General features: G+C 44.0%; 1 protein-coding gene across 1 annotated transcript in view; it reads right to left on the bottom strand.

Annotated features, from left to right (window-relative positions):
* rab2a (RAB2A, member RAS oncogene family) overlaps positions 1–13,932 on the bottom strand; it is a 121,760-nt gene that overhangs the window by 43,541 nt on the left and 64,287 nt on the right. The window contains exon 5 of the mRNA XM_070891943.1: positions 11,789–11,881. Within this exon, the coding sequence (XP_070748044.1) occupies positions 11,789–11,881 (93 nt within the window). The remainder of the gene's footprint in view (positions 1–11,788; positions 11,882–13,932) is intronic.

The raw sequence follows: 13,932 nt of genomic DNA on the forward strand, positions 1-13,932 counted from the left end.
ATTAGCCCAGCGCTAAACCTACAGTGCAGCGCCATTCTGGTGGCATTCGTCCCAGCAGGAGGCCCCGTTGTAGCATGGAAATAGCATCATTGCAAGAACAACCTGCTCTTAAAGCAAGAATGTCAATTCAGAAAGCTGCTTGGCCTCTTAAAAGGGGAACTGCCTTCTGAAATTAATAAAATTAAAATGTAAAAAATAGGCAGTTGTTCGGCCTTACAGCTCAACTGCCTGCTGAAAAAAATAATGAACGTTAAACAGAAATTCCAAATGGGAGTCTTCAGCTCTTAAAGCTAAATTACTTTCCCCACCTAAAAGATGGGAAAGTGCTTCTGCAGCAACATAAATCGCTCAGCAAGCCAGGGAACGGGCACGCAGCACTCCAGGTCAATACTGCAAGAAAAGTCCCACCCACAGGGGCCAGCAGCCCCTCCAGAAGGATTTGGGGCCATGTCACCAAAGACATCACTGCCAATGAAGACACCCTCCCCCTCACAACACCCTTGTGCCTTCCTCATTTCACACACCCACAACCGGACTCAAATGCCCAAAATAAGTTTCATTACCTCAAGGCCAGTGAATGCATTTTCAAAAGCCATCTCCTACCAACTGCACCACTAGCCTCTCACACTTCTGAATGCACGATTCTTCCCCTCCACCCCCAAATCACTCACCTACCAACAATCTGTACCAAGCACGAAGCACACCTCCCATTCCTAGCTTTACCTCGCCCCTTTGTGGAGATAATGCTGGCCATTCTTGGCAGGGGCATGGCTGAGCCCTTTGCCATCGGCGGGATTGAAAGGATGCAAGATGCTGGAATCCTCATACTTGCATGCACCTATTGCTTTCCTGCCCTCACCTCACAACACCCTTGTGCCTTCTTCATTTCACATACCCAAGAAATGCAGCCTACCCAGCCAGTGGTAGTCCAAAAGGAAGGAGTGGAGTGAAGAAAGACAATCACGCGATCTAACACACTCAGCCACCAGCTTAAGGTCGATCAGCAAGGCCATTTGCAGTGCCCCCCACTGAGTCAGCAGCCTTCCACCAGCCACTTAGGCAGCACTACATGACATCAGTAGGTTAGGCAAAGGCACACACAAGACAGTCACTAAGGGAATGGACAAAGGTGATTAGTTTATTTCTTGATGTAGTATTGGATGCATATATGGATAAAGTTGGTTTGAAAAGTTTGCTTTGTGGTGGCTTTTATTTCAGCATTGTGGCCAAGAGGATGCTGTGATGGTAAGGTGTGGGACAAAAGTTGAAAGGGGAATTGCGCTTGTGTTCACTGGTACCACAGGCAGATGATTCCATCACGGATAGCCCTGCCAGAAAGGGGCTGTCTGGGTTGAGTCATCCTCTTCGGCATCCGGATGCTGTAAATCTAGAATAAAAGCATAAAATGCTGGAAATACTCAGCAGTTCAGGCAGCATCTCTACCAGAGACATGAACTATTTCTCTCTCCACGGATGCTGCCTGACCCAAGTATTTCCAGCAGCGTCTCTCTTCTGGGGCCTTCCTTTACCATCCGAGGCCTTGCAAGCATCCAGCAGCACTCTGCACACTTAAAAAAACTTGCCACTTCAAAATAAAAAGCTTAAATGCAAACTTACCAGAGAGATGTGTGTCCCTTTAAGTAGTGCTGACGGCATCTTTCAGTCTGCTAAATGTTCGCTTTTCAGAGAAAGCTTAGGACCCAGCACTTCCGTCTAAGTTCGCAGAGCATGACGTTCAGTTGGCGTGCTTTGCTCTCCCAATTTGCATCTCCAAGGCCAGCACTGTTATTGACAGCGCTAAGGCCCTCACCAAAATGGTGGCCAAGTCCTGCGCCGGAGAAGGGTGTTAGAGTGGCGGCCGCCATTTTTCACCAGGACAGCGGTGCAAATGGGTAGCGGTATGGTAGGGAATTTCTAGTCCAACATGTGGCTAAGACATGTCTAAGAGGGAGTGAGTGAAATTCATTGACCACTGCAAGACTCTCAGTAATGCAAGCTTTTTTTCAAAAAAATAGGTTTGGTCTTCATTTGAATTGGGTTGTGCCGAGATATTAGCAAAGGACATTGAGACAGCCGGGAGCATGCTAGCTAACTGTGTTGCACACTTAGAATAGATAGCCAGGAGTACACCCATAAATACTAAATCTAGAGACCAAGTGCAAAAGTTTAAACAGCATGCGAGTTATAATCCTAAAGCAGAAAATTGATAGAACCTTAAAATATTTTTGTCAATGCCAGAATTAAAATACTAGATCTATAGTTTTATGCAGCCTTGACAAAATTATTATAGGTATTTTCTGAAATATGAGATTTTAAATAGATCAGAAATCCAACTTTAAGGTTTATGGGATTTTGGAAGGAGAGGACGACTGGAAGGAGACAGTGCAGCTATAGTTGTGAAGGAGCACCTCACTGTTCGGGAGATGACTTCAGTGCTTCGCTGAAGCTATCTGGATTCAACTGGCACAAACCAATGGTCCAAAATTGATCATTGGCACTTGTCATAGGCCTTTAGGTGCACTTTGTGATTAGGCACTTTGGACATAAATTACTGACGCATCCGAATTTGGTGAAGTTTGCACATTGAGGGATTTTAACGTCAAGCATTCAATGGTCCAATGATGAGCTATATAGTGTTGTGGGCCGGTCAGCTGAAAGATTTGCAGTCAATAAAGCTGACTGTAAGCTAACACATGTTCAAAAGGAGACGAGAGGTCATCAGGTACCTGATTTAGTCTTTAGCAATGATCTTGATATGGGGGGGGGGAGGTGGCGGTGGGTGGAGGAGGATGAGGAGGGGAGAACCTGGGCAACAGTGACGACAATATTACTAGATTCAACTGAGTCAAATAAAAGTTGCCAAAAATTCCGTTATTAGTATCAAATTTCAAGAGGGCTAAATGTGCAATGGCAGAGGACTTAAATTAGGTCACTTGAGCAACCCTACTAGTTAGGAATAGTAATGCTGATGAAAAATCAAGTATCTTTAAAAGATAATAATGCAAAATGAAGCCATACATGGTCCCTAAAATAAAACAAAATTAGTATTAAGAAATAGTGCTGGAGAAATTAATTGGACTAAAAGTCAACAAATCCCCTGGACCTGATGGCCTACATCCTAGGGTTTTAAAATAATAGTGGAGATAGTGGATGCATTGGTTTTGATCTTCCAGAATTCCCTAGATTCTAGAACAGTCCGAGTGGATTGGAAGATAGCAAACGTAACCCTGCTATTCAAGAAAGGAGGGAAGAGAGAAAACCAGGAACTATAGGCCAGTTAGCCTGACATCAGTAGTGGGGAAAATGCTAGAATCTATTACTGGGGCTATAGTAACAGGGCACTTAGAAAATCGTATGATAATGTAGAGTCAACATGCATTTCTGAAAGGGAAATAGTGTTTGATAAGATTAGTAGTTTTTTTTGAGGTGGTAATCAACAGGGTACACAAGGGGGAAACCAGTGGACATAGTGTATTTGGATTTTCAAAAAGGATTCGGTCAGGTGCCACACAAGAGGTTACTACGCAACATTAGAGATAATATATCAACATGGATTGAGGATTGATTAATGGACAGAAAACGGAGTAGAAATAAATGGGTCATTTTTGGTTGGCATACTAACTAATGGCTACTTCAAGGATCAGTGCTTGGGCCTGAACTATCTAAAATCTATATCAATGACTTAGATGAGTGGATTGAGTGTAATGTATCCAAGTTTGCTGACGATACAAAGTTAGGTGGAAGGATAAGTTGTGAGAACACAAAGAGGTTGCAAAGGGATATAGACAAGTCAAGGTGAGTGGGCAAGAACACGGCAGATGGATATAATATGGATAAATGTGAAGTTATCCACTTTGGTAGGAATAATAGAAAAACAGAATAATTTTTTTAAAACAGAGATAAGACTGGAAAATTTTGGTATTGAGGGACCTGGGTGACCTTGTACACAAATCAAAGTTAACATGCAGGTACAGCAAGCAATTAGAAAAGCAATTGGTACATTTGTCTTACTACAAAGGGATTCCAGCCTTGAACAATCCCTGACTCGAGTCCCAACGGGCGACATGCTGATCCTCCTTCAACGCCAGAGTGGAGAGGTGTGATCGGCAGAGAAGGGGTAGGGGAAAGCCAACTCCCAACGGTACCCTCCGCCTGACTCAATGTTTAGAACATGGCCTCATCATAACCAACAGCCTGTTCCTTCTGAAGGACAAATATAAGGCTTCCTGGCAACACCCTCACTCCAAGCACTGGCATCTGCTAGACTAAGTCATCGTCCGAGCGAGGGACCGCAAAGACGTGCGCATCACCCGCGCCATGACAGGAACTGACTACTGCTGGACGGATCACCACCTAATTCGCTCCGTCACCACCACTGCCCCAAAACAGCGACAGCAACAGAAACAATGCCGCAGGAAAATCAATGCCGGAGCATTCAAAGATGCTGCTAAGAAATTCCTTTTCAGCCAGCAGCTCGCTACCAACCTGATGATTCCCAGTGACCGCAGTACCTGGTCTGCCCTCAAAGCCTCCATAATTAACACCTGCAAAGAGATGCTCAGTCACTCGACCACGAAACACCAAGACTGGTTCGATGAGAACGACCCAGAGATCCATGAGCTAATATACCGCATGCACAAAGCATTCTTGAACTGGAAACAGCAACCCAACAGCAAGAAAGCAGTTCTACAGATGTCTAAAGGTCTAAGTCCAACCTAAATAAAGAGATGGTGGGTGGAGAAAGCACAAGAAATCCAGTAGTTAGCCGACAACCACGACTGCAAGGATTCTTTAGTGCAATCAAGACCACCTACGGCCCAAGCACCCAAGGCCCTACCCCACTGCTGGCCAAGAACGGAGATGTGCTCATCAAGGACAGAAAGGCAGTCAGTGCTCGCTGGAAGGGGCACTTCGAAGATCTCCTTAACTGAGACTCTCTCTTCGATGCGAGTGCCCTCAACTCCATCCTGCAGCACGCCATCATCTCAGCACAACCCCAGCCCAGCACAAGGTTGAAAATGCCATTCGACAACTGAAGAACAATAATGCATCATCAGGAGCAGATGGAATCCCCGCCAGAGCACTAAAACATAGCGGAGAAGCACTATTGGTGTGGATTCATTACCTCATTTCTCTTATCTGGAAGGAGAAAAACATGCCAGGAGAACTCGAGACGATGTAATCGTGACCATCTTCAAGAAAGGTGACAAGCCCGACTGCGGTAACTACAGAGGAGTCTCCCTGCTGTCAGCCACCGGGAAAGTCATTGCAAGAATCTTCCTCAATCGCCTTCTCCCTGTGGCTGAAGAGCTCTTCCCAGAGTCGCAATGCAGATTCTGCCCACTAAGGGGCACAATGGACATGATCTTCACCGCACAAAATACAAGATAAATGCAGGGAACAGCACCAATCCCTGTACATGGCCGCCTTTGACCTCGCAAAGGCCTTCGACACTGTCAACCGGGAGGGATTATGGAGCATCCTCTTCAGATTCAGTTGCCCTCAAAAGTTTGTCACCATCCTCCACGATGACATGCAAGCTGTGATCCTAACCAACAGATCCACCACAGACCCATTCCACATTCAGACCGGGGTCAAGCAAGGCTGTGTCATCGCACCAACGCTCTTCTCTATCTTCCTTGCTGCAATGCTCCATCTCACCCGCAGCAAGCTGGAGTGCAGCTAAATTACAGGACAAACGCGAATCTGTTCAACCTCCACCGCCTTCAGGCCAGATCCAAGATCGCCCCATCCTCCGTCATTGAATTACAGTACGCAGACTGCTTGCGTCTGCACACACTCGGAGGCCAAACTCCAAGCCATCATCAACATCTTCACCGAGGTGTACGAGCGCATGGGCCTTGCACTAAACATCCGTACAACAAAGGTCCTCGACCAACCTGCCCCCACTACACATTACTACCCACCCCAGTCATCAAAATCCACAACGAGGCCTTGGATAAAGTGGACCATTTTCCATACCTCAGGAGCCTGTCAACAAGGGCAGACATCGACAACGAGGTCCAACACCATCTTCAGTATACCTGTGCAGCCTTCAGTCGCCTGAGGACGTGTGTGTTTGAAGATCAGGACCTCAAACCTGGCACCAAGCTCATGGTCTACAGAGCAGTAGTGATGCTCGCCCTCCTATATGGCTCAGAGACATGGACTATGTACAGCAGACACCTCAAAATACTGGAGAAGTACCAACGCTGCCTCCGTAAGATTCTGCAAATCCATTGGCAGGATAGGCACACCAACGTTAGTGTTCTCGCTCAGGCCAACATCCCTAGCATCGAAGCATTGACCACACTATCAGCTCCGTTGGATGAACCACATTGTCCGCATGCCTGAGACGAGATTCCCAAAACAAGCGCTCTATTTGAAGTTTCGACATGGCAAGAGAGCCCCAGGTAGTCAGAGGAAATAATTCAAGGACACCCTCAAAGCCTCCTTGAAAAAGTGCAACACGTGGAACCTGTATGGGTAGAGCTTGTGGAACACCAAAGGGCAGAAAACACTAGTGGGATTTCTGTACAGACCACCAAACAGTAGTAGTGAGGTTGGGGACAGCATCTAACAATAAATTAGGTATGCTTGCTATAAAGATTACATCAGTCATCATGGGCAATTTTAATCTTCATATAGATTGGGCTAACCAAATTGGTAGCAATACAGTGGAGGAGGATTTCCTGGAGTGTATTAGGGATGGTTTTCTAGACCAATATGTCGAGGAACCAACTAGAGGGCTGGCCATCCAAGACTGGGTGATGTGTAATGAGAAAGGACTAATTAGCAATCTTGTTGTGCGAGGCCCCTTGGGGAAGAGTGACCATAACATGGTCGAGTTCTTTATTAAGATGGAGAGTGACACAGTTAATTCAGAGACTAGGGTCCTGAACTTAAGGAAAGGTAACTTTGATGGTATGAGATGTGAACTGGCGAATGATACTTAAAGGATTGACTGTGGATAGGCAATGGCAAACATTTAAAGATCACATGGATGAACTTCAACAATTGTACATCCCAGTTTGGAGGAGTAAAAATAAAACAGGGAAGGTGGTTCAACTGTGGCTAACAAGAGAAATTAAGGATAGTGTTAAATTCAAGGAAAAGGTATATAAATTGGCCAGAAAAAGCTGCAAACCTGCGGACTGGGAGAAATTTAGAATGCAGCAGAGAAGGACAAAGGGTTTAATTAGGAGGGAGAAAATAGAGTACGAGAGGAAGCTTGCTGGGAACATAAAAACTGACTGCAAAAGCTTCTATAGATATGTGAAGAGAAAAAGATTAGCGAAGACAAACTTGGGTCTTTTGCAGTCGGATTCAGGTGAATTTATAATGGGGAACAAAGAAATGGAGAAATGGCAGACCAACTGAACAAATACTTTGGTTCTGTTTTCATGAAGGAAGACACAAATAACCTTCCAGAAATACTAGGGGACAAAGGGTCTAGTGAGAAGGAGGAACTGAAGGAAATCCTTATTAGTCAAGAAATTACATTAGGGAAATTGATGGGATTGAAGGCCGATAAATCCCCAGGGCTGTATCCCAGAGCACTTAAGAAAGTGGCCCTAGAAATAGTGGATGCATTGGTGATCATTTTCCAGCAGTCTATCGACTCTGGATCAGTCTCTATGGACTGGAAAGTAGCTAATGTAACACCACTTTTTAAAAAAGGAGGGAAGAGAGAAAACAGGGAATTATAGACAGATTAGCCTGACATCGGTAGTAGGGAAAAGGTTGGAATCAATTTTTAAAGATGAAATAGCATCGTATTTGGAAAGCAGTGACAGGATCGGTCCAAGTCAGCATGGATTTATGAAAGGGAAATCATGCTTGACAAATCTTCTAGAATTCTTTGAGGATGTAACTAGTAGAGTGGACAAGGGAGAACCAGTGGATGTGTATTTGGATTTTCAAAAGGCCTTCGACAAGGTACAAGACAAGAGATTGGTGTGCAAAATTAAAGCATATGGTATTGGGGGTAATGTATTGACGTGGATAGAGAACTGGTTGGCAGACAGGAAGCAGAGAATCGGGTCCTTTTCAGAATGGCAGGCAGTGGCTAGTGGGGTGCCGCAGGGCTCAGTGCTGGGACCCCAGCTATTTACAATATACATCAATGATTTAGATGAAGGAATTGAATGTAATATCTCCAAGTTTGCAGATGACACTAAGCTGGGTGGCGGTGTGAGCTGCGAGGAGGATGCTAAGAGGCTGCAGGGTGACTTGGACAGGTTAGGTGAATGGGCAAATGCATGGCAGATGCAGTATAATGTGGATAAATGTGAGGTTATCAACTTTGGTGGCAAAAACACGAGGGCAGATTATCTGAATGGCGGCAGATTAGGAAAAGGGGAGGTGCAACAAGACCTAGGTGTCATGTTACATCAGTCATTGAAAGTTGGCATGCAGGTACAGCAGGCGGTGAAGGCGGCAAATGGCATGTTGGCCTTCATAGCTAGGGAATGTGAGTATAGGAGTAGGGAGGTCTTACTGCAGTTGTACAGGGCCTTGGTGAGGCCTCACCTAGAATATTGTTTTCAGTTTTGGTCTCCTAATCTGAGGAAGGACATTCTTGCTATTGAGAGTGCAGCGAAGGTTCACCAGACTGATTCCCGGGATGGCAGGACTGACATATGAGGAGAGACTGGATCGACTGGGCCTGTATTCACTGGAGTTTAGAAGAATGAAAGGGGATCTCTCAGAAACATAAAATACTGACAGGACAGGACAGGTTAGATGCAGGAAGAATGTTCCCGATGTTGCGGAAGTCCAGACCCAGGGGACACAGTCTAAGGATAAGGAGTAAGCCATTTAGGATCGAGATGAGGAGAAACCTCTTCACAGAGAGTTGTTAACCTGTGGAATTCTCTACCGTAGAGTTGTTAATGCCAGTTCATTGGATTATATTCAAGAGGGAGTTAGATATGACCCTTACGGCTAAAGGGATCGAGGGGTATGGAGAGAAAGCAGGAAATGGGTACTGAGGTGATGATCAGCCATGATCTTATTGAATGGTGGTGCAGGCTCGAAGGGCCTACTCCTGCATCTATTTTCGATGTTTCTATCCCCACCGACTCTTGGGAATGCCTGGTCAAAGTCCGCTCAGTGAAGGGAAAGCATCCTGAAGACGCTGAACACAGAGTCACTTCACCGAGAGCAAGCTGAAGCCAAGCGTCTAGTGGAAGGAGCACGCGGCAACCCAGGCACCCCACCCACCCGTTTCTTCAACCACCGTCTGCCCCACCTGTGACAGAGACTGTAGGTAATGCATTGGACTCTTCAGTCACCTGAGTACTCATTTTTAGTGTGGTCGAAAGTCATCCTTGACTCCAAGGGACTGCTTAAGAGAAGAATAATAAAGGGTTGGAGTACAAGTGCAAAAAAGTCTTGGTGAGACCACACCTGGAGTACGGTGTACAGTTTGGGTCTCCTTCACCAAGGAAGGATATACTTGCCTTAGGAGGGAGTGCAATGAAGGTTCACTAGACTGATTCCTAGGATGAAGGGATTGTCCTATGAGGAAAGATTGTGTAGACTAGATCTATATTCCCAAGAATTTAGATGAATGAGGTGTGATCTCATTGAAACATGTAAAATTCTTAAGGGTTTAACCGGGTCGATACTGGGAGGATGCTTCCCCTGGCTGAGAAGTCTGGAACTAGGGGATCAGTCTCAGAATAAGGGGTCAGCGATTTTGAACTGAGATATGGGGAAATTTCTTCACGCAAAGGTTGTGAATTTTTGGGAATCTCTACCCGAGGGCTGTGGCTGCTCAGTTGTTGAGTATATTTAAGACGGAGATCGAGAGATTTTTGGATACTAAGGGGATCAAGGGATATGGGGATAGTACAGAAAGGTGGAGTTGAGGTAGAAGATCAGCTGTGATCTTATTGAATGAAGGGCCTAATCGTGCTATTTTTTCTGTTCTTTAAAAGAATGCCTGGTAAAACCATGAGACAGTGACTGACTGGTTGTGTACGAGGATTAATCAGAAATACATTGATTTAAAAAGGAACCCCTCAAAAATAGGGACAACATTCCAGTTGAGGCTTGTCCAGTGTTTTATAAAGGTTCATCATAAATTCCTTGCTTTTGTACTCTATGCCTCTATTCATGAAGCCCAGGATTCTGTATGATTTTTTTTTTTAAAAACTGCTTTCGCAACCTGCCCTATTACCTTGTGATTTGTGCACATCTATCCCCAGGTTTCTATACTCATGCACCAATTTTGGAATTGTACCCTTCAGTTTATATTGCTTCGCCTTCTTCCTACCAAAATGTATCACTTCACACTTTTCTGTGTTAAATTTCATCTGCCTCGTGTCCACCCATTCCATCAGCCTGTCTATCTCCTCTTGAAGTCTATCACTATCCTCCTCACTGTTCTATACTTCCAAGTTTTGTGTCATCTGCAAATTTAGAAATTGTGCCCTGTACACCCAAGTAAGTCATTGATATACATCAAGAAAAGCAGTGGTCCTAGTACCGACCCCTGGGGAACACCACTGTATACCTTCCTCCAGTCTGAGAAACAACCATTCACTACTACTGTTTCCTGTCACTTAGGCAATTTCATAACCATGCTGCCACTGTCCCTTTTATTGTATGGGCTTCAATTGTGCTGGCAAGCCTATTAGGTGGCACTTTATCAAATGCCTTTTGGAAGTCGATATACACATCAACCGCATTGTCCCCATCAACCCTGTGTCATCTCATCAAAAAACTCAAATCACGTTAGTTAAACACGATTTGCCTTTAATAAACCCATGCTGGCTTCCCTTAATAAATCCACGCTGGCTTCCCTTAATAAATCCACACTTGTCAAAGTGACTTAATTTTGTTCCGGATTATAGTTTCTAAAAGCATCCCCACTACCGAGGTTAAACTAAAACAGAAAACGCTGGAACCACTCAGCAGGCTAGGCAGCATCTGTGGAGAAAGAAACAGAATGAACTTTTCAGGTCTGTGACCCTTTGTCAGAACTCAGCATTTCCAGCATTTTGTGTTTCTTTTGGATTCCAGCATTATTTTGCTATTGTACAGAGGTTAAACTGACTGGCCTGTAGTTGCTAGGTTTATCCGTACACCCTTTTTTGATCAAGGGTGTAACATTTGCAATTCTCCACCACCCCATATCTAAGGAGGATTGGAAGATTATGGCCAGTACCTCTGCAATTTCCACCTTTACTTCCCTTAGCATCCTAGGATACATCCCACTCGGTCCTGGTGACTTATCTACTTTAAGTACAGCCAGCCTTTCTAGTACTTCCTTTATCAATTTTAACCCATCCAGTATCTCAACTACCTCCTTTTTCACTATCACTTTGGCATCTTCTTCCTTGGTAAAGACAGATGCAAAGTACTCATTTAGTAGCTCAGCCATGCCCTCGGCCTCCATGCCAAATTCTCCTTTCTGCTCCCTCACCCGCCCCACCCCTCCCCTTACTACCCATTTACTATTTATATACCTATAGAAATCAGCTGTCAAAAATCAAAATATTCTGTGGGGACATGCCTTCACTGAAAATAATTCTCGTTTCTTCAGCATTCATTCTCTTCGGTAGTTTCTAAATCATCACTGTTACCAATAGTGCTTTTGTGTACTGCAATAAAATAATGGAATGTTGAGAATACCTACAATTTACATTATAACTGCTATCAGTTTAGCTCCTTGTCTTCCTGTCATAGGTCTCTACTTAATTGCAGTTTTTGAACTGTCAGTTTTTTTGAAGCTGGTCAGCTTTTATTAATGTGACAAACGTGTTAATTAAAATTTTACCTCTTATTTCCAATAAGCATGATGACCATGTTGGAGTTGGAATGCTGGCGAGCGTCTTCTAACCAAGTTGTCAAGTGATTGAAAGTGTCCCTTCTGTGAAAAAATTGTTACACGATCGAAAAAGGTTTGATTAAGCCTCACCATTGAACAGCAGCATGATCATATTTAATTTATAACTATAAGCCAAGTTGCAAACCCTCAACCCTTTTCTTATTCCTGCCCATTTCAAACCTCCCTTTCATTAGACAGGTCCAATGCCACCAAACTCCAAGCCCACTTCGCCAACCATTCCGTGTTTGAATTCATTCAGTCTAATTTTCATTCCATCCACAACAGCGAGACTGCTTCATGTCTACAACAACAGCGCACTATCATTCACTGACTGTTCTGTGGCATCCATCATGATCGTCCTCCACTGCCTCTCTTCCGTGCCCCCTTCCCACCACCACCACTACGATCAACATTCTACAATTACCTACCCCAAAGTAGTCACGACATTTCCAAAAAGCACCCAAATGGTCACCTCCAATGTGCCCCAAGGCTCAATCTTTTGCCCAATGCTATGGTGCCCATAGGTGGCATGCCTCCAATAGGTGAAATCCATAAGCACAAGGTCCGCTTCCATGCATTTGACCCAATTTTACCTCCACTATAATTTTTAAATGCTAGAAATGTCACTGTTGTCTGACTGCCTGGTTAGCATAAGGTAGCAGATCAACCAGAATGTTCCAAGAGATCAGGACTGAAGCTATCCTGTTTGTCTCCCACCTAAAATTGAACTTCTCAAGCATAGATTCCATTCCAGTACCCAACCATTTAGGCTAATCCAGTGTGAAGCTAGTGCATCCTAAATGGAGCGTCAGACAGTATATTCCACCTTCATATCACCCAGCTGCATTCCTACCTCATCCCTACCACAATGATTATCTGTACCATTTGTCACGTCCATGCTTGATTTCTCCAAAGACCTCCACTGCTTCTCCATCTCTACCATAAAATTCCAACTTACCTAGAACTTGGTAATTGCAATCTCATCTCATAGCAGTTTTGCACTATCCCATCCTCAACAAGTTCCACTGGCTCCCTACTTCCAGGCACATTGACTTAAAAATCTTTACCCATGTTTTTAAAAGCTCCACGGCTTTGTTTTGCCAGCCCGACATCATAATATGCAACCTCCTGCCATTCTTCTGACCGGTCTACTTCATTTTCTTTTCCAATGAGTGGGGAGATATAGGGAAACAGTTTCCAGTCACAATGCCCTGCCTTCTTTCAAAAGCCTCTCCAAAGCCCACTTTTCTCAATATACCTTTGGCCACCTGCCTAACTTCTCTCAGATTCTGTTGAGATATGTAAAATACCATAGGAAATCATGTTATGTAAAAGGCATTGTTAATAAAAGTGCAACGATGAAAATAACTAACCATTAAAATGTTCACATGAATTAATGGTGTTAACAACTTATGCTCATTTGAAATGTATGCATGCACTATTCTATAGCCAATTTTATACGGCAGTGTGCTCCAAGATCTCGAGAAACCCACATGTCTCTCATGTTTACTTGTTGCAGTGCAAGCCTGCTCCACCATTGTAAGCCTATTGATCAGATCATGTGCACATGCAAGTGGCTGAAATATTTTGCAAATTTGCAAAAATGATGAGTTTCTGCAACATTCAAGTGCCCAAGAATGTATTTTGACTTCACAAATGCTGATGAATCCATAAATCTGATTCAGCACATTTACTGGGAGTCCATGGAGCTCCAGGAACTGGTAGATCAGGAAGACTAAGCAAAAATTGGGTCTTCACTAGAGACAGATTGCCAAGATAGGTACATTTATCTTCAGTGGTGCCACCAACTGAACGGGATCTGTAAGTCAAGAATTGGTGGCACTATTAATATAAAAATACCTTCTATAATAATCAAGAACCAATCTTGCACACAACAGCAATTTGTGTAGTACAAACTCAGGATGACCGGCAAATTAATTAATTAATTCAGGAAAGAACATACTAATCCTGATAATATAAGTTAGCGTATCTAAAGGCTTTTTACTGCAACAGAAACAATGTTTTCAAGCTTTAGCACATTGTGCAATTTCTACTGACTTGTTAACTGAAATGCTCCAATTTATATACTATCA

Source organism: Pristiophorus japonicus, chromosome 1 (assembly GCF_044704955.1).
Source record: "Pristiophorus japonicus isolate sPriJap1 chromosome 1, sPriJap1.hap1, whole genome shotgun sequence".
In the NCBI taxonomy this organism is placed as follows: domain Eukaryota; kingdom Metazoa; phylum Chordata; class Chondrichthyes; family Pristiophoridae; genus Pristiophorus; species Pristiophorus japonicus.